At 36.8% G+C, this 21,841-nt stretch overlaps 2 protein-coding genes across 3 annotated transcripts in view; both read right to left on the bottom strand.

The window, feature by feature from the left end:
* Nucleotides 1–2,785: 2,785 nt before the first annotated feature.
* On the bottom strand, nucleotides 2,786–10,093 carry CCDC195 (coiled-coil domain containing 195; the record flags this gene model as incomplete). The annotated part of the gene is made up of 3 exons (XM_083364884.1): nucleotides 2,786–2,906; nucleotides 5,676–5,910; nucleotides 9,829–10,093. 3 exons carry the CDS (start codon nucleotides 10,091–10,093, stop codon nucleotides 2,786–2,788), a joined length of 621 nt encoding a protein of 206 aa, XP_083221010.1.
* Nucleotides 10,094–19,360: 9,267 nt separating this feature from the next.
* Nucleotides 19,361–21,841, bottom strand: part of DOCK10 (dedicator of cytokinesis 10) — a gene marked incomplete at its 5' end in the record, with an annotated part of 164,768 nt that continues 162,287 nt past the window's right edge. The window contains 2 exons of one of the 2 annotated variants that reach the window (XM_083364987.1): nucleotides 19,361–20,201; nucleotides 20,732–20,804. In XM_083364987.1, coding sequence (XP_083221113.1) covers nucleotides 20,134–20,201; nucleotides 20,732–20,804 — 141 coding nt within the window. In that variant the 3' untranslated portion in view covers nucleotides 19,361–20,133. The remainder of the gene's footprint in view (nucleotides 20,202–20,731; nucleotides 20,805–21,841) is intronic. The other variant, XM_083364986.1, reaches the window with a different exon arrangement.

The raw sequence follows: 21,841 nt of genomic DNA, 5'->3' as shown, positions 1-21,841 counted from the left end.
CTGCAAGATGTATAAGGGTAAAGTATCTTCTTTGTCAAGAGTTTAGGAAGAAAAATAATTTAGTCTGGAGCTGGAGATTTTCCCTAGCCCTCTAATTAATCTGACAATATATTTAGCACTGATAGAAATAAAGGCAGAAGGAAGGCACCGAAAATGGATGGTATGTTTTTGACTTTATCCACAGCTTTTTGAGTTCCTTATTTAACCCTGCATCACTAAAAAATGAAAACAATGCACAGGTCCATGACTGTGGCTGTAGTTTAGAGCTGATTAAGGGAGGAACATATTTCCCAACCAGATTTATTATCTACTAATTTGAAATGTTTCTTTGTATGGCCATAGTTATAAATGTGTTTTCATGATTTATGGTATTTTCTATTTGAGCAATAAATGTTTTATATGAGATATTAAATTAGCCTCTTTTTATTGTCATGAAAAGAAACGTGATTTAGAAAGAAATATTTATCTGATACACTGATATGCACCTTTGCCTGCTGACATGTGTAGTCTACTTGTGGGGCAAATATATAGACAATGGATTGTTCCAAGGTACACTGCTAGTGATGGCTAGTATCTTGAGTGACCAAACAAAGACTAACATAGGAGGCTATGTATCAATCAATCAGTCATATTATTTAAATAAAAGCTAATTATAATGTAACCTTTTCAACCTGTCCTTGAATCATCCTGGTTGTTCTAACTGGAAACACAGTGGATGAGACCAAGTGTAGTTTTGATGCAACAAATCTGTTATGGTCATACATTTTCAGCCTATCATTAGACAACATTAGTCATCAATATTCTGGGTACATTGAAACTGTAATTATTCATGGAAAGTTTTTTTGTTTGTTTGTTAATAGCATAATGATCACATAAGCCAATATCAATCCACTCAGTTCATGGATGACATAGCACTTATTTCCATATTTTTAAAATAGAGGTTTAAAAGCAGTACACATGACTGGGCAAGGTTCAAAACAAAAATGAGATCTGTAGCATTGTTTATATTTATAATCCTTGTCTAGGCTGTTGCCTGACATGAAATACAAATGTGTGCATCCTCATAATATAGACAGCTTTAGAGGTAATTGAATACAATGCACTGAATCAATAAGAATTAGAGCACAAATGGTCAAGTCATTTTTTGTCTATGATGTGGACATTTGCACAAAATATCTTCTGAGGCTGTTAAAATAATAGCAAAATATATATTTACCAAAAGGCAAATCAATGAGATTGTTCCCTGTCACCCTTCTCACCAGTCAGGATGCTTTTCACCACTTCTGTGTTTTTTTCCTGGACTTTAACTACCCTAGTTACTTTCTAAAAATAATCCTGTGATTTTTGTAAAACCCACAGAAAGTTTTGGAAGTAATACCCTTGAAATGTTGGGCTCTGCTTTGCAGAACACATCCTCCTCCTCCTCCTCCTCCTCCTCCTCCTCCTCCTCCTCCTCCTCCTGTCTCTAGTAGGAGAAATGAATGAAGTGGTAAGAACGGTGTTGCTAGGTACCATATTTGGCAGGAGGGAATGAATATATGAAACTGGGACCACTAAGACTCACTTTGCCTTCACATTCACCTTGGAAACTGCCTGGACAACTTTGTACTACATTCAAAGTCAATGCTACCTTCCAAGTTTGTTGTTGAGGAGAAAATATTGGGTGAGAGAATACCAGGTATACTCCCTTGAAGTGCCAGATGAAATTCCTTTGAGATGCAGACTAGAAATCTAAATAACATTAAAACTAAATCATGATTATCAGTCTGAGAAAGGCTGGTTTGCATCTTCACAATTTTATTAACTATATTGTTTACAAAATAATAAAACTATAATTCTGATTTACAAATGGTCTATAATTGCTTAAAATTAGATGCTCAAGAGTACATTCAGTCATGAAACAAGGAAACAGAATGCCTACTCACTGAATTAAATACTATTATTAATACTACTAACAATAACTCTAATACAGTAAAACATTGGATTAACAGACTTCAAATTAAATAATTTCAGACGCAATGGACAAAATATCCAAATTTTCGTCCCCTGAAATAGGGAACATGTTTATTGCATCTTCTGGATCAGATACTTAAGGATACAAAACCAAGAAAAGTAAAATGATGTTATTTGATTCACGTATTTATGACATTTGCATCTCTTGAATTATAAACCAAAAGAAAGGTATATGGCATATTTTTATCATTGCAAAAAATAAATCTAACAATGCTGGAAAAACATGTATTTTTTCTGCAAAGATCCCCATTTGGGGGGTTATTTAAAAATGCACATTTTTTTCCCTGTGTAACTGTTTTGAATAGAATAACATGAATATATTTGTGAGACCAATGGTTCTGACCACAGTAGTTTTTGTGCATTTTTCTTTCTGGTTGCATCTATTTTTAATTAAAAATATATAGCTTAATAAACAACTTCTCATTTTATTTTAAAATGTCAATATTTATGACTTGAGCACTAGATGAAGGAGCTAAGCACTCTTTTGAAAAAGCTAATGTGGAAACTGTTCTACTAATTAAAGGCTGCTTAATCCAGTCCTTTAACTCACTGGATTTTTTTAGCATGGATGCAAAAACTGTCTTGATGGTGTCTGCCAGATGTTTTCTTGTCTTCTCCTAGAAAAGTCATCCAGTGATCTGAAACATGATTTGCTTGGGTGAATCTCTGAAGGTATTTTCCAAAGTACTTTGCATGAAATAACCCAACCCCTGGGCTACATCAAGATAGTTTATTCCCCAAATCTGCCCAGGTTTTCTAAAAAGTCACCAGTTCACATGTCCTTTTCAATAATGGTGCTTAATTGTTTTGTGTTCTCACTTTGTAAGCATTTGAAAGAATCTTGATTTCCTGAGTAAGGCGACAACAAGAAACTGACAGCCTTTACTTTCCCCCTAGAAAAGAAATGCATGCAAAGGATTTTAAATAAAAAGCCTTGTTTTAATTTCTTGAGCAAAAACCTATCAATGGAACATAACTAGATTTATTTATGCAAATGGACCCCACCCCAGAACTGACCTGTCCAGTAGAAAGGTTTTGATGGTCTAGTGCTTGGAAAAAGAAAATGTGGAAAATGAGATGTTCTGCATCAAAGCATTGAGTGAAATACGCCAACTGTTTTTGTTTTTTTTACTTTCATGGGGTGGGGGGAGGGTATGCTGTGCCTCCAGCTTCAGGTCACATTTTTGTTTCAGTAAGAAAAGTACTCAATACATTGCACAGAATGATAATTATATTCCACAATGGATCCATTATATTCTGCATCAAAGCCTTATAAAGAATTCCTATTTGGAAATATGTCTTACAAAGTATAAGCTCATAATACTATATACTATTAGCTAACTTTGGTGGATATTAAAAAGTAAAGTCAAGCCTGGTAACAGTTAAAACTGGGTAGTACTTGGATGGGAAATCCATTAGAAAATGCTATGTTGGGAAAGTTAAAAAAAAAAACCAAAACCACCCTGGTCATGTTCAATTCAACAATCATCAAAATCTTATTATCCTTTACATATCAGTTTAATAATCAGCAATAAAGATCCCATTCATGTATAGCTTCAAGAAACTGGATTTCTTCCCTGGTCATGAAAGGGAATTCTATGAATAATAATAATAATAATTTTATTTATATACCGCCCTTCTCCCGAAGGACTCAGGGCGGTGAACAGGGCAGATATATAAAAAATACAAAAATACAAAAGTTAAAAGAAAATTAAACATATGCCCAGCTAAAAGCAGTAAATACAAATATTAAAATGACATAAAAAAACCCCAACCCATCCCCCTTCAGGCCAGGCCGGCTTGTTCGAATAAGAATGTCTTCAGATCGCGACGGAAGGAGCGAAGGTCGGGCGCCATCCGGAGCTCAACCGGCAACCGATTCCATAGCTCCGGGGCGCCCACAGAGAACGACCTCCCCCTGGGGGCCACCAATCAACATTCTCTGACTGGTGGAACCCTGAGGAGGCCCTCTCTGTGGGAGCGCACAGGGCGGAGGGAAGCAGGTGCTCCCTAAGGTACTCTGGACCCATGCCATGTAGGGCCTTAAACACCATTACCAGTACCTTGAATCTCACCCGGAAGACAACTGGTAACCAATGCAGCTCACGGAGCAGAGGTGTAACATGGGAGTATCGGGAGACTCCCAACACAACTCTCGTGGCTGCATTCTGTACCAGTTGGAGCCTCCGAGTGGTCCTCAAGGGCAGCCCCATGTAGAGAGCATTGCAGTAGTCCAGACGAGAGGTCACGAGCGCGTGAGTGACCATACATAAAGCATCCCAGTCTAGATAGGGCCGCAACTGGCGCACCAGGTGAACCTGGGCGAAGGCCCCCCTAGTCACAGCTACTATATGATCTTCCAGAGTGAGCCGTGAATCTAGAAGGACTTCCAAGTTGCGGGCCCTATCTACGGGGGGTAATGAAATATGCTCAGGATTGTTTTAGGCCTGGTAAGCCAGTCTAGGAAAAAAATGCTTATTGATACTTTGAAAGTGACCTGCAAGCAAACAACATCTAGATACCTGCAGTACATTTGTGTATATGAATCAAGAACAATTATATATAATATTGTGTTGTATATCATCCAGTTGCTTTGATAGTGAGATGGGTGGCATAAAAGTTTAATAAATAAGTTAACAATAGCAATATAACTTATATACTGCTCCATAGTGCGTTATAGCATTCTCTGAGCAGTTTACAATGTCAGCATATTGCTCCCAACAATCTGGGTCCTCATTTTACTGACCTTGGATGGATGAAAAGCTGAATCAACCATGAGTCTGTTAGCATTGAACTCCAGACTGTGGGCAGAGTTAGTCTGCAATACTGCTTTCTAACTAATTATTGGTTCTACCTGAAAATCAGAACTGTACACTAGAAATGAAATCCTGTTATTCCACAATAATAAATAGGTCTATAGTGCATTTCACCAGAGCAGAAGTAGCCAAAATACAGATGTGAATTTACTGAAAGATTTCTGGGAGATCTGCAATAGATTGGTAAGCTTTTCTAATTCTCAACTGTTTAACAGCAGCAGCAAATAAATATCTCTCTTCTGCCCTGAACAACATTGTTGACATGAAGAAACTAAGGTAAGAAAGAGTGACTTTGGGGGTGAAAGGACTGTAAGCACATTAATTTTCAGTGATCAAAACAAATGTCTAGAGTCAGAATGTTTAAAGCTTAAGATTTTTGTAGCAGGTACTGGTTTGGGGAACTAACAACTATTTAGAATCAGAATAAACCAGTCTGTTTCTCACCCTTTCTACAACCAAAAAATGCTAAATATCTGTTTGGGGGCTTTTAAAAACAGATTTTTAGAAGGTGGATATAAAAGAAAATTCTTAAGAGGCCATCTGCTCCCACTCCTACCAATCTCCATGCCCCTATAAGTCAGAAATTGGTCTGTCAATAATTAGCCCATTTTGCTACTAAATTTGGCAGCACAGCCGCAGGGTGCTGAGAGACTGTAAGTAGGGTTGGCAGAAATTTTCAGCAATGTGCTGATCCAAAAGTAACTTTCCATTCCAAATGTTTTTAAAAGTAAATCTAATAAACTGAAGTCTATTCATCTTGCTTCTTACCAGATGTTTTCAAATTATCATTAGGTGTTTTTTTTAAACTGAGACTTATTCAACATTTTGTCATGTAATCTAACTTACCTGCACTTAAAAACTTGGTCATGGAAAGATCTGTTTTTAATTGATGAGATTTTTGCAAAACTTTTATCTTCTTTGTTGGATAATGGTCCATCTGTAGTAAAGACTGGTGATTTGTTTATCTCTTTAAATTCAAGAGATGGCTTGAAAGGATTCCTCTTGTCACCTTTGTGGTGTTTATTGCTGAGAAGTGAAGGCACAGACGAGATGGAATAACGCCTGACAGTCATAATGTTATCTGCACCAAGAACATGCAGCATAAATGTTATTCCAGTTATGTGGAAGACAAATATTGTTGTATTTATAATTGTAAGCCACTCAGAGTCACTTGGTTGAATTGGGTGGCTATAGAAATTGAATAAATAAATATATAGTTGCATATCTGTTGAATAGCCAATATGTGTGAGCAATAAATATTATGCAGTCCAAAAGTTGATGGATATCTAACCCCATACCCAGAAACCATACAGTATGATCATGACAAATGTGACAAACTAGAAGAGAGAAATCAAAAAATCCATTTAATGTGGAAAAAGCAATAAATTAGATGTGAAGAATCAATATAGAACTCTATTACTGTTGTTGATTCCGATTCTTGCACTACAATTCAGTACAACCAATAGTCAGAGACCATGGAAATTATAATCCATATCTGGAGTTCATCTGAGTATAGGGGTTTATCTCACTTAAACAATGTTAAGAGGCAACTGAAGCATAATATAGGTATATTTATTCCAGTCTATCCATTTTCATTTTTCCTTAATTTTCCTTTTCTCTAAGAAGAACTGGGTAGTGCATAGTCTTGGAACTTGACACTATGGTCACTACAGTAAGCTAAATGGTAAATAATCATTTGCACTGCCTACCAAAGCGTTTATTATCAGAACCTGTTAGGATAGTTTTGTGATAGTCATTTCTTACCTAAAAAAGGAAATCAAGCAAAGATTTTTCTTCATACAGGTAAAGGTGGTTCTGTTTAGATAGATAGGATTCACATTTCACTAAAAGTTTTGATTACCTTTGATCATAATTGTTTAATATACTTGGAAAGAGCAACGTTTACTGCAATTGAGAACTTTTTTAAAAATAGCCCTCTTAATTTTAGTGATACTTCCAAGAAAATACTTTTATGATTACTTCCTTGCCACTCTCATGCCTTTAAGATATTTTGGGTTACAATTTCCACAGCTACCAGGCATAATGGACTTTGGGTATGTTGGGTTTGAATTTTAGATTGTGTAATACAACACATCTGAATACATCAAGTTGAAGAAGACTCTATTGGAATTTGCAGTCTTCTTCTCTTATCTGGGCATGTAAACCTTATTGCCTAAATCTATTATTATTATACATCTAGGAGAAATCCCATGGAATAAGTCTTATTTGTACTACTACTACTACTACTATTATTTACAGTGCTTTGCTCCACCTTGAAAGTTGGTACTAGATTTTTGCTATTTCATGGAGTCAGGCTTTTTAAACATTCAACAGATAATACAATGTTGCAGTTATCTGAAAATACCATAACTGTTCTATGAATTTTGGGAAATTAACCCCTGAGATAAAATGTGTTAATTCTTATGTATTTTGATTAGCTGGATTAGAAAACAGGTGATAAAGATGCTGGTTGACTAAAGTTTTCAAGGTATTTCACAATAAAGATTTATACACAGGCAAGTATATTTGCCTACAAGGGAGGGAGGTGTCCAACCATCATGATGCCTTGTAACTTCTCAACAAAGTACAGTAGAACAATGAAAATAGTACCACATGGAAGTGCATAAATTTATCTTCACTTTGAAAATAAAAATTATTAGTAAAGGTAAAGGTTCCCCCGCACATGCATGCTAGTCATTTCTGACTCTAGGGGCCGGTGCTCATCTCCGTTTCAAAGCCAAAGAGCCAGCGCTTGTCCGAGGACGTCTCCATGGTCGTGGCTGGCATGACTAGATGCCAAAGGCACACAGAACGCTGTTACCTTCCCACCGTAGTGGTCCCTATTTTTCTACTTGCATTTTTATGTGCTTTCGAACTGCTAGGTTGGCAGAATCTGGGATGAGTAACAGGCGCTCACTCTGTTACACGGCACTCGGGATTCGACCCGCCAAACTGCCGACCTTCCAATCGACAAGCTCAGCGTCCTAACCCACTGAGCCACCACGTCCCAATTATTACCTAACTGTAATTTATTGTTCTTTAATTGCAAGGCACATTTGTCTTGGTGAGATCTACGCATCATACAGTTACATCTGATGACTTGTGAAAGTGTCATTGCCTAACATTTCCAAGGAACATTTGCATGATATTTTCCCTCAGAAGCCAAGATTCCTCGAAACTGTATAAACAATGCAGATAACTTCTGCTACATTTGTGATGAGGTTAAATTTGCATCTCAAAAGTGCATTATGATGGCAGTGGTTAAAAAAGGCATTCCACTTATATTTTGGAGGCAAAATAGGGGATCAGGACAAGAGTTGGGCTCCTCATTATTGTTGCATTACATATGAAACTTATCCATGCCTTTCGCAGTCCCAGTGGTGTGGAGGGAACCCACCAATCATAGTAGCAACTACTATTTTTGCATGGTTCCTCCAATTGCAAAAGGGATCTCAAGAAAAAAAGTGGACCATGGAATATCCAAACATTCCATCTGCACTGCATCATGCACCCCATGGTGAGGACTTGCCACCAGAATCCTACTCTTTAGACTCAGATGATGAGAAAGATGATGAGCGGGATGCAGCTGATCCAGGGCCATCAATGTCATTGGACCCAAACTTTAGCCCACTGTTTGCTCCTCCTGAACCACATCTAATTTCACAGAGTGAACTAAATGACCTGGTCAGGGATTTGGAATTGCTTAAGAGTAAGGCAGAGCTACTGGAACCTCTTGTAGAGTGATGTCAGGATCTCAGAACTTTGTAAAGGCTATGGGCAAAACAAAACCAGGTTTCCAATATCTCTATGAAAATTTTCCAAGACTTAGTAAAGCCAAAATCAACGCAGGCATCTTTGTAAGTCCATGGATTCAAGAACTTCTCTGAAATGACAAGTTTGATCATCTATTGCGCGGCAAGGAAAAGAAGGCATTGGAAGCCTTCAAGTCCATGGCAATGAAGTTTATCAGGAACAGCAAGGCAGATGACTATGAAAAACACGTGAAAATTTACTTAGGTCCTATAAAGCACTTAGGGCAAACATGTCACTGAGAATTCACTTCTTATGCTTGTATTTAGACTATTTCCCTTTGAACTTTGGACAGTGAGTGATGAGCATGGGGAGAGATTCCACCAGGATATTACAGACATGGAGAAAAGATACCAAGGGAAATGGAGTTTGTCCATGCTTGCCGATTACTGCTGGAATCTTCCTAGGGATGATTCTACTGCATTTCACAAGAGAAAAACCCAAAAGCACAGTTTAGATACCGAATAAAGATAGAACGTCATTTAATCTGATGTTGGAACTTGTCAGTTTTTCATGCAAAATCAATAAATGAATGGAAAGTTATGCTACTGGTATCAATAAAAAGATAAATTTATAATGATTGGTGTGGCACCATTCTCATTGCTATATCACATTTTGCAGAAAGATTATGGAGCATAATCGCACATGCCCCTTATAATTTTGAATTATGTTGGTTCAATTTTCACCTGAAGCTGTATCTTGGAAACTGGAGCCAATTAATACTCAGGGCTTTATTTTCCTTTATTTGTGACCCAATTCTGGTAAAACTGAGTTACTTTCATTTCCGAGGCTTTCTTCTTGTTGACCAGAGTAACAGATCCAAACTAACATGATGCACAGCTTTGTTACTTTCTACAATATTCATATTACTTTGACTGTGACCAAGTTCAGAATTCTTCATTTATATTAACAAGTTTTTAAAAGTACATATAAATTTCCTACTCCCTTGGCTTATTTATGCTCATATAACTTTTAAGGGAGATTAAATTTCAGGTTTGAAACTGTACAATTTAGCTCTTTGAGAAACCTTGCAGAAGAAAATGTCAATATTATTGGTGTAGTGAAAACATTAATTTATGCCACTACCAAAAGAGTAAACCACTAGGTCTTGTTTCTCTGACTTTAACAAAAGGAAAAGATGAGCCCAAGAGTCACATATTGTTCATTGGTAGTTTTAGTTGCATAGTACCTTTTTGTTCTTGTAGTGTCAAAGCAGAGCCAGCTGAAACACTCCTGCGTAGAGGCACTAGAGAGCCAGTGGCCTCTTCATCTGAGTTTGAGAGGCTCCAGGATTCTTCCTTCTGAGTGTTCTCTCTGGTACCCTCTTCTTGCTTTGTTTCCTTCTGCCCACCAAACTGTAATTCCCCTCGAAGGGTTTGGTTTTCTTGTACTAGCTTGATGATCTCGGACTGCATTTCGTGGATGACTTGCATGAGCCTTCTGTGTCCCTCCATTTCTTCCTCCCACATGCTAGGTTCCCAGCTCCCACACAGCTTTCTTTAAGAAGAGACCAGGAATCCATAGTGAAGGGCTCAGGTGGCACATAAATGCATCCCCATGAAAACACTCCCATCCTGCTTTCAGCATTGTGCCATCTTTCACCACTAGAAGAACTTGGATAGACTGTCAAGGCTTGAAGAGCTTCTCCATGATTTATTCATTCAGGGTTTCATTTTTCCAGCTGAGCTTTACTTTGAGAGTGGCCACTTTGGTGCAAAGGCAGAGGCCCTTCCTGTAGCACAAAGCTGATTTGTGTAGTGCAGCCACTATGAGAACTACTAATAGAAGCATCCCCTCTGCATTTGCTTTGAGCCTCAGATTCATGGGGTATGCTGAGCATTTCTACCCTAACACAAACCTGATTTGAGAAGTACTGAATGTTTTAAGTTCAGCATGATTCTGAGATGAATGCAAATTTATTCCACATGTCCCTCTTTATATCCACACTGAACATTTGCTTCACTGCTCAGCTCTTTGTTTTGTTTTTAAGGTTTTATTCCATAGAAACAGAAGTATTCCCCTATGCAGTAACAGCAGTTCCCATTAAGGCATGACAATAACCACTCATGTATTACGCAGAAATATCTTTCTAGCCTGTGCCAGTTAGTATGATTTGTGACATTTGCTTGATAAAAAAAAATGTGTGCAGAAGGTAAGGGGAGACAGATCAAGCATGAATCTTGCATTAGAATTGAAAGACAATATCAGAGGCAGCTCCTGTTACTTACTCTCTCTGTGTAGGTGCAGCATAATATCCCTGCACAGTCTAAAACCCACCTCTTTTCTTTTTCAGGTTGGCATGTCTATTAACATTTTATACAAAAGTTATTTCCAAGGCAATGACCTTCGAAGCAATCGTTCAGCAAAAAGTTATTTTGATTTATTATGCAAAACAGCTGAACATGATGGAAAACATGGCTTGAATCCCAAGAAACATTAATAGAACACATATCTGTGCACACAGTGATTTGTCAATGTTTGTACAGGCACTACTGAAAGATTACACATAAATTAGTAGTAAAAGTATACAGTATTTGCAGCAGATTCTTCAGAAGAAATTCAGTTGCTGTTTTTTTAGGAAATGTGATGGTGACAGGGTGTGACAAGATTATTAAAGGAATGCTATGGAAGAAGATAATTTATTTGTCTAAAGTAAAAGGGAGCTTTCAGTGCAAAATAAATAGTGTAATATCAGTATTCCACAACATGTTTATCATCGCATTTCACTGAACATATTATAACAGCAAAATGTGCCCAATGCTGCTTTCACTGTGGAACTCGCTGCTTAATTCATTCCCTATGGTGATGATATGACCTAAACGTCTTCGTTTTCTATGACTCTTGCAGTTTTCCTCCAAGAAGAAAGTTTACTAGGTAAACTGATACCACAGAGGGGTAGGTGGTGGAAAGGGGAAAACCTTGGCGGACAAGGGTCACATCAGACCCTGACAAGTGCTGAATGCTTAGCTATAGTTTTCATTTGCTTCTTAGTTCAAAGCCATTAGTTTTCCGCAATTAAATTATTTTTCAGGGCTCTGAGGGGACAGGGCTCATGGATTATATAGCCACCCTATTTCAGCCTTTGCTTGGCTCCTGACTTGACTATATATGTATACGTGGTTATCTATTTGCTTTTCTTTTTTCTTGGTATCTTGCTCTATCATCATCAACTTTTGCCATGAAATAATACTGTGTTCTAGTTTGTACAGGCAGTAATACTGCTTGGCTTGGCAGGAAGAGCAAGACTGAGTGAATTCCAGGGTTCCAGTTCTGTGTGCACACAACTGTGATGGCCAGGGAACATTAGCAGATGTGAAAACTCGATACTCAGCTGTTTTGGCCTGCAGGAGTTCAAAAGTTGATCTGCTCTTGTGTTGGAAGCAGCCAGGTTACTAATAGACAGCAGATTAGGTCAGAGGGAATGGCAAGGAAGTCACCTTGCCTTTTTGTCTTAGTTTAATAAAGCATTTTGAAGAGCAGATTGCAGTAGATGCACACTGTATGTATGCTGATGCATTTGCAGAAATGCATGCTTTCAACTGTGCAGGCAATATGTTGTGCAGCAGGAATCCTTAGCTTCCAGGTTTGTGCACTGCCATCTTACCACACTGGAATGCTGAACACAAGAATATTGTCTCTCCTATGAGTACTGGCCCAGTTATAGCATCACTATAACTGTGAACCATCTTTGTGCTCCCAGGCTGAAATCCTGCAAAAAACCCAGCCCCACTTTATCTGGAGAAGCCAGCTGATGGTTTATGGAGGCAAAGCTTTACCAAAATTCAGTTTCACTATCATTTGCCAAATCAATGGCTTGTCAATGAAAAGCTTGACCACTGCCACAACCCATCCCCTTTTTGCATAGACTTCTGCATGCAGGGATGAACTGTGGCACAGATTTGTCTGAAGCAGGATCAGGTTATGATAGGACTCTGGATTGCATATGTAGATAAAGAATTCATTGAGATAAACTGGTAACTGGCAGTCTCAATCTTACCAAGAAGAAACTTATTAGTTTTAATCATAGGGGGTTGTCACAATTCGTGTTATTAGTTCAGCGGCACAGCATCTTTGCTTTAGCGTGATATATGAACCTAAATATTATAACTTATAAATTATACCAAGTCTCCTCATGTAGAATGAATCTAATCAGTTGTGGCTAATCAACAATACCTGCTTAAACAGATTATGACTTAGTGCAATGTGGAGTCTAGTTACATTCTACACAGATTGACATTATCCTAGAAAGGATTAAGGACTAATCCTGCTGCTGTTGCAGACTCCATGAAAGACACTCAGTGCAATGAAAAATAACACTTGAAATAAGAAAGAGTATAGAACAGAGATCCCCAACATTTGGGGAACCAGGGACTGGTTATGTGGAGAGAGGTTTTTCCATGACTGGAGGGGGAGTGGTTTTGTATGCTGCCTGCTTCCTGTGGATGGGGCTTTCCTTGTTGGTGTGGACCGGTTGCTGGCATGCCACGGCCCGGTACTGGTCCATGGACTGAGGGTTGGGGACTCCTGCTATAGAATATAAAACAAATAATTTTATATAATAGACAACCCTAGAAAAATTTAGGGTTAACTTTCAGTACTGCCTAGACATGGAAGTTGCAAATTAGATCTCCTAATTAATTTTTTCCTTTAAAAAATATACAATCTGTTAAAATAAAGTGTTTAAAAGTTCCAGAAACACATATAAAACACCGTTTGGCACTGTGAAAGCAGATACACCTTTTTTTCAAGCTCTTTCAGCTGCTATGGTAGTGTCTCTTGCCAGTTTCTGCATATATGAATAGAGCCCCCCCCCCTCCACTGAAACCACAAGTTGGGGTCCCTTAGAAGTTGATGTCATAATGGATACATCACCACAGAGAATCAGCTTTTCCAATAGTAGATTTTTTCCAAAAAAGACACACAAGCACACAATACACTTTCATTCCATATTTTAGTATTTTGGATGCATATTGGAGCCTATAACTAAAGGAGGATGTGTTATGAATTTGGAATGTGGTTCCTAAAAGCATGTTTTCAGTAGACAATGACAGTCACTTTGCTATTGGAATTGCTAAATAGCCGCTTCTAGCAATTTGCTATGCCAAGCCTAGCTCTGCGTTCCACCGTTTAGATAGATCAATCCTTTCCCATTTCAATAAAAGCTAAATCACTTTGCACATAATAATTTCATTGTTCAAACGTATTTATTTCAAAACTCTCACAAATGGTGAATGCACACATTCTGATGGTAAAACCTCTAAAGTGAGACAAGTTCTTCTGAGAATATATTATGCAAAATTTCAGACTTAATTGACATGGTTGTAGGGTTAGGTTTTTCTCCCCTTTTATTATTGGATGCATTAATATTCCTGCTTCTAATACAATTAATTCAACACAGATAGAATTGATAGAAGTTGTTCTGAAATGATGGGAGTTATAAGCCAACATATCAACAGGACACCAGGTTGGGAAATAGCTGAGGAAGCAATGGGAAACCATGGGAAATGCCTTAAAGCATTGTGTTGGACTTAAGCATTTGGCTTCTTCAAAATAAACAGAACTATTGTTATCTGGGCATTTAATTTCCAACTGCTAAATCCTACAAGTAGTCCTTAACCTAGAACCATTTGTTTAGCAACTGTTTGAAGTTACAATGGCACTGAAAAAAGTGAATTTCAAGAGATACTCACACTTACACAGCAGCCCCCAGTCACTAGATCAAAATTCAGGCTCTTGGCAACCAGCGTATGTTTTATGAGGGTTGCAACTTCTCGGAGTCCCATGATTGCCAGTCACATCCTTCCCAGCTGACAAGCAAAATCAATGGGGGAATCTGGAGTTGCTTAATGACCTCGTGATTCACTTAATTGCAGTGATTCACTTAACAACCATGACAAAAAAGGTCATAAAATCAGGCACAATTCAACTTTCACAAGTCATTTTCTTTTCCATGATTTCACCACATTTTATTTCTATAATTAGAATATACATATGCCATATAACTAGCACTTGTTATTTTTCTAATTGAAATAGACTTTACCATGGAGCACTGAAGAACTCCTGCCTGCAATTTTATTTCTTTTAGTCTACTCTCACTGTTATTATCATGGTTGGTCACACAGTCAGATGATTAGACTGGATTTGGCATTTTTATCCACCTATCAAGTATTTATCAAGGACCTGAAATAGGCAGATTGTGTTCAAGTATCATTGCAAGATGTAAGTTGCTCCAAATAAAGCTGTCTTTTGCAATTAAGTGATGGTGATTATGTCAGTGCCAGTATTATTCAAGTGGTGGCTTGCTTTGGGATTGCACCCAAGATATCTTTGACTATTGGTACTTTCTTTTGTTTTCTTTTGCCACAGTCATTCCATTTGCAGACCTTTATATTTTGTTATTTTTATCCCAGTTCTTTCTCTTTGCTTCTGCTGTCTCCAGATATTACAATATCACCTATCCAGACTTTTTTGTCTTTCTTATAAACAATTGTTCAATCTCAGTAGTTATGTAGTATTATTTGTGGGGGATCTTTTAAAATGCAGAATCAAGTCTTGTTTTTGGGTAAACATGCCATGCGTTTATCTGTGGGTGACACCTGATGGTACTGAAGTCACTTATTAGATTGTGAAAACCAGTGTATGAAGCCAGAAAAAATACCTGTCCAAGCCACCCTGTAATTTAATAAACTTTCCTAGTAAATGTTGAGTATAATTAGTCTGCAGAGAATGAATCTTATTAAACGTTAAATGCATTTTCCTCTAATTTGAAATTTAAACCTTTGCTTGTGGCTTGGTGTCACAGAAAATGCAATTGAACATAAAATATGCATAATTCTTAACTCCTTTAAGGGTGCTGGGATGACATCAACTAATGCATAAATAATAACTTAGCAGATTCAGAGAAGTTGCATTTGTCTAATTTTGCCTGTGTGTAGAAACCTCTTGCTATGGAAGTCTAAGGAGGGAAGGTGTTCTACAAAATTTATAGTACTCAAAATTATCAGCTTCAGTCCACATAAAAATGGCCGTTCACTCTCCACCCCCATGTTAGATTACTTGGCCTATAAGATTAAGCTGCCTCTATTAATACTGCCTGTACTTCCTAATTGATCAAAAGCACCTGAAGCAAGGCAGGACAGCCCTTAGAAATGGGAGAATCCTTAAACAGAAACTCTGCATGTTCTATATTATATTTGAGTTTGGATGTATCTTTAGATTCCAGTTTCCAAACATAAGCAGGACATCTAACCATTAACAACATGCTTGGTTGGTTTCAGAATGAATTGATCATAAAACTGATCAACCTTCTCTTCTTCTGCATCATTTATTGGAACACAAACTTGGATAACATGTTAAAATGAAGTTTGTTTGTTTGTTTATTGTAAACATATCATACACGCACTAGCAATATATATTAAGATTTCATCTAGATTAATAGAACCCAGTAAAATATAAATGTTAAAAAAGATCTACATTCAAATGTCTAGGCCATCTACCAATGAAGCAAAGCATTATTTATATTTTTAAAAAATCAGGTACTGAACCAATACATACCCAGCTTACAGCCAGTCACAATGTGATCTACGGTTTGAGTGGGATCCCATAATCACACTAAGGGGAGGATACTCTGACCCATTTATACAGAGTCCGTGCGAGATGTGAATCCTATTCAGGATTGTCCATTTCTGACATGGTAGTTCAAACCCTGGCATCTTTTTTTTGGGGGGGGGGAGTCATTTATATTTATATCTTGCTACTGACCACAATTCCATGAATTACCTTGACAAACACTTTGCCAAAATCAAAAGAGGATAGCCTTGAAGTAGGTAGGATATTTTTTTTTTTAAAAAAAACCCAGTTTAGCCTGGAAATGCAAGAGAAGCTGCCTGAGGAAGAAACCTCCTTGAGTTGATTTCTTTGATATATGAGGGAGGGAGACCTGGTGAAGTTTTCAAGATTCAGCAGTAGAGTTCTGATTGTTTTATGATATCTGTTTCCTGACATGGCTTACATCATGAAAGATTGATGTAAAATGTGTTGGGTCTACTTTTTAAATGCTCATTTTAAAAAAGTTAAGACATGATGTTTACACATCCACTTTTATTTCCCATAATTACTGCATTGTTTTGTTTCCTTTTTAAAGATCAAAAAACATTGGAAGCAAAGAATTGCAGTGGCTTTAATGATTCAAGGAAAGGTGTTTATTTTAAAATCCCATGTGTTGTGAAGCATGTCATTTGAATGGTTTTTATCACCCTTGTAATCATATTAATCAAATTTTGTTTAAATTTTATTTTCAATTCAAACAGAGCAAATGTAACAGTTTACCAAGCTCTCTCCCCTGAAATATTGTATAACCCCAAATACATCTACTAGAGGTCTTGTTCTCCCAATACAAATCTACATTTCAAAGCTGTTCCTTTAATGTTGGGAAATGCCCACCCAGACAGACATAAGCAGTCAGGATGGAATTAGCGTTGAATCACAAAAGATCCAGGACTGATCCCACTCTTTCAGCTCCATGCAACCTTATTTATCTGTTCTCATGGAAGAGCAAGCAGTCTGGAGAAATTCCTGTATTACAGACACAATACAATAAAATAGTTAGCTTGACCTTTACACATGTGGATCTGATTGCTTGTGCCTGATGTTTAACTCTATACAGGTCTCAAAATCTATTCAGTATTGCTGCAGAAAGTATAAGTATTCCCTGATACTACAATTTCTTGATTAATAGAAATGTATTTGCACAAAACAATGGTTTATTCAATCATTAAACAAGTTAGAGTGTGACAGAATTTCTCATCAGAATGACATTGTTATAAATACTCCTAGATTCAAAATGTGAACTTAATGAAAAAAGTGTCACACTTGCAACAGCTTTTATAAATCGACTGGTGTGACTGCAATTATCATTAAGTTTTATTGTCTGAGATACAGTGAAAAATGAAAGAGCACAGTTTAAGTGGTATTGTCCAAATCAATTTTATAATTAAAGTTACTCATCACATATTCCAAGGTTTTGGATCTTCAGAGGCTTTGGATTGATTACTCTTCTGAGAATTGTAGTCAGAACACATTAGGAATGTCCTAGGCATGCAAGGCTGTCGTCATCCCTTTAAGGTAGTCCAGATACGAAACCAAATCATGAGAACTAGCACCACCTTTATTGTACAGTTACAGTAACATATTTGCAAGTCTGAAAGCATTTCTTCCTTCCTTTGCTTTTACTCTCCAGAGAACTAGGAAGGGTATCTTCTGAGACACTTTCTCCAACTCCATTTCTTTTGTGGGCTGTGATATGTCTTGTCTGACCATTGCCCTGGCTGCAGCTCTTTCTTGGGTCTCCCAAGGTTATTCACCCATACAGCTGAACTATCAATTCTAGAAGAACTTCAAAATGAGATAGGCTCTTCTGTAGTTTAATAGACTGAAATATACCTTAACAAATGTAAGTTGCAAATTAGCAGCCTGAAGTATGGGGAATTACCTGGCAGAGATAAGGAAATTCAATATGCAAAAAGGGGCCACTTCTGAGCTATAGCTAAAGACTTCAAATGTGGCATGCCATATGAGCTTTTGAAACCAATCCTCGTTAGCTAAATGTTTTTATTTGTTGACATGTACTTAATTTTCACACTTATTCAGAAACAAATCCTCTTAAATTCAATAGAATTACATGTTCCTTCTTAGTCTATACCGAGAAGAGTTTAGGGAAAATTTGATTCCAGTCAAGATCCCATATCTTCTTTGACATGCTACCAATATTAGAGGGAAAAAACCCTCCCACTGATGCTGGCAAAAAATAAACTTCAAAAATCAGGAATTGGTTCCACCAACATAGATTATTTTGCCACATAAGATTAATCAGTTATATCACAATTTTTATTGTACCTAGCAAAAAACTCTGTGGCTTCAATGAAAAAGGTAATAACAATGAAAAGGATTTTATTGCTAGCATGTAAATAATACTCTCTAGAACTAAACTAACAATGCAACAAGTTGGCAAAAGAAATACTGTGAAAAACCAATAGAGTGTTACTAGCTTGCCGATATGACAAATTAAACCACACACTTTGGTGTTTTTGTTACATTTTCCTCAGTAGTAGAGATACTATAATTACATTTCCATACATATTTTAAAAAACGTTATTTTGCAAGGCATTTCCTTTTAGAAGTAGCCTTTCTCTCCCCTCCTCCTCCATTTATTTATGAATAAACAGAACTGTCCTCACCAAGATAAAAACTAGATGCGTCCATCTTTTATCTGGTCATATAGCTCAAGATGATAGGAGATACAAGCTGATTTTCCTGTCAAGTAAGCACTTAACCATGAGTATTATTTTATAAAAGATGAAACAATGTTTCATAACAGATAAAACAATGCTCTATAACAGCATTAAGCAAATTCATGATGTCACAATGCAAATAGGAAAGGAAACTGGAGTTCTTCTGCTCTATATCTGTACTATTATCAGTTATCACAAAGGATTTAACATATATATCCCATAAAGAGTGGTAAGAATTGAAAGTGTACACTGTATTATATGCTGCATTTAAATATATGATGCAATAGTATCGTTCCTTCTATTTGGAGAAATTCTGAAGAAGTTTAAAAAAGGAGAAGGAAAAAAAGGAGATGGCAGAATGAAAATGGGAGTTAACATTCTATGTTGTTGGAAAAGAGTGATTTGGTAGTCTGTATTTTGGCCTTTTACTTCAGAAATGAGATGTTTGAGTCAATTAAATTGAAATAATTGAAGTCCCACATCTCCATTTCAGTTGGTAGAAAATGCACAGCTCCTTAGAAAAACATGATTTCAAACACAACACCAGCTATGTGGGAACATCTTGAAGCAATGGTAGTATCAAAAGTAGCGATTAAAATTAAGCATCCACTGCAAGCCCAAATAATTTAGCGAATAACACACACACAATTTTATACACATAAACAAATATTTTAATATAGCCGCATCTGAAATGTTATCCACATTTTAGTCGTGTCAAATATTAACTAAAATTTTTGTAAAAATGACGTATTTTACACATCTTTTATTTACAACTTTAATATACTTAAATGTTATAAAACACCCACTTTTGTCTTTTAAAATATATGTATACAGGTCATATTAGATTATATTATTATTTATAGCAAACATAAGGTTTGCTGTGAAACTAAATGTTCAATGGATAGTTTATTTTGGTCTGTTTACTAAAGACTGGCCCATACCAAAGAAAATCATAGGAAATGTGCAAATATCAAGAAAGGCAATAACACTAAAAAAAAAAAAATCAAAGCGACTATTTTTCTTAAATTGACACATAAAATGTTCAATAAATAAAAAATAATAATGTAATACAGTTATGGTATCCTCCAGGATTTGCCTACATTGTTTTGCAAAATAGCTCCAAAATTCTCCAGTTCATAATCAAAGGCAGTTATGAAATATCTGCATTTGATGAAAGCAGTGATCCAGGTGGGGCAGTGATTGTTCTACTGATTGCATGGGAATAAGGTGTTTCCACTCCTGGACGCTTTGCAGAATCCTCCTTGTAAGTGATCTTTAAAACAGATGCATACATAAAGAAATAAGTAATCCTTAGTAAGTAAGTAAACGTATGGAAAAATTAAGCTCATTCTAAACTATACTTTTAAGAATCAACTTGGTCAGCTGTTTTTATCTATCCATTTAAGGTTTTCAACAGCTGCCATATGCAAGGGAAGCTTGTTTCTCTTTGGTATTTGATACCTTCTTTCAACAGGAGTCCATTTTTTAAAAAAATACTTCCTTCTTTAGCCTCCAATTTTGTAACATTTCTGTGAGATTATATTTTGACATTTTTATGAAGTAAATACATATATGAATTTAGCCCTGCTGGCTATGAACATCATAAATCAACAGTGTATCACGTGTTTATTTGCTGCATTTAACATTTAGCTGCAAATGGAAGCCAGATGTGGCCATAATAAATAGTTGACACCCACCCCTGACATGAATCAAGCAGCTCTTTCTAATATCTAAACATGAAGCTTGAGTGCATTTAAACATTTATTTAAACATTTACTCCTATATAAGTACTGGAGTACATACAGTACATCATGCACATTAGCTGAGAAGGCCCCAGGAAAAAGTCTACTCCAGGCATGCAACCCCACTGCAAGTGCTGAAGAAGAAACATCATGCCTTAAATAGGACTCTTATGAAACTTAAGTGTGTCTATTAAAAATGAACATGGAAATGGAGCATGGCTATTAGTCCATGAAGTCCTGGACAAGAATGCCTGGCGTATCATTACAGCGCTCCCTGACCCTGTATTATATTTCATGCTTCCCAAAAGAATGACTAATGCCCATTTTTCTGCTAAGCACCACCAGTGAGATGCATCCTTATTAAATGTTAAAAGAGCAGTCAGTGAGAATACATGACAGTAAAGGAACAGAGAGAAAAAAACCCCAAACAAACATACCACTTTTGGCTATGGTATTGAGGGAAATGTTAGACAGTGAAGCAGAAAAGTTGTATAAGCACTGACCATGACAGAGCTGCCAGAAAAACAGAAAGAAAGAGGTTGTTGAAAATGCCACAGTCAGTGGATGTAGAAACACAATGGTAATGCAAAACGCATAGGACTTCAGTGCCTGTACGTAAAACACCATTAAGGACATGGTAACACAATCTGTGTTGATGTTGTAAAAACGCAACAGGGAACTGGCACGACTCTGGAGGTGACTAACTATGGAGGGCTGTAATCACAGAAACCTTGAACTGTCTTCTCTGAATTGAATGCGGTATGAGGTAGTTACTTGTCAGAAGTCATGGCAAGTCCATCAGGCCTGCTGGGATGCTTCTTGAGATCAATGACAAATAGTGATAAATGAAACAGTAACACTGTTTTTAATGGTTTATATAGATGGAGAGGTGTGAAACATGACTTAGTGTAACCCAAAGCAACAGTAACAACTACAACACCAACAAAACAAACCTGTAAAATTATTTATAGGATTGATAAAGAAACAGTAAGGCCCTAATTGATTAACTTATATAAGTACTAAGATATAAACCTGAAAATATTCATCCAGTCCTTTCCCGATAGGGGATCTTCTACCTAAGCAGGGTTTTGTTAATCTTGAATATATAACAGGATCTCCTGATAGTGGGTTCTCAATTTTTTCACAGGCTAAGGTTCATCCAATAATCCAT

The sequence above is a fragment of the Vipera ursinii genome (assembly GCF_947247035.1).
Source record: "Vipera ursinii genome assembly, chromosome: 5".
NCBI lineage: Eukaryota > Metazoa > Chordata > Lepidosauria > Squamata > Viperidae > Vipera > Vipera ursinii.
The sequence above is the reverse complement of the archived record's forward strand: the minus strand, read 5'-3'. Positions and strand labels throughout refer to the sequence as shown.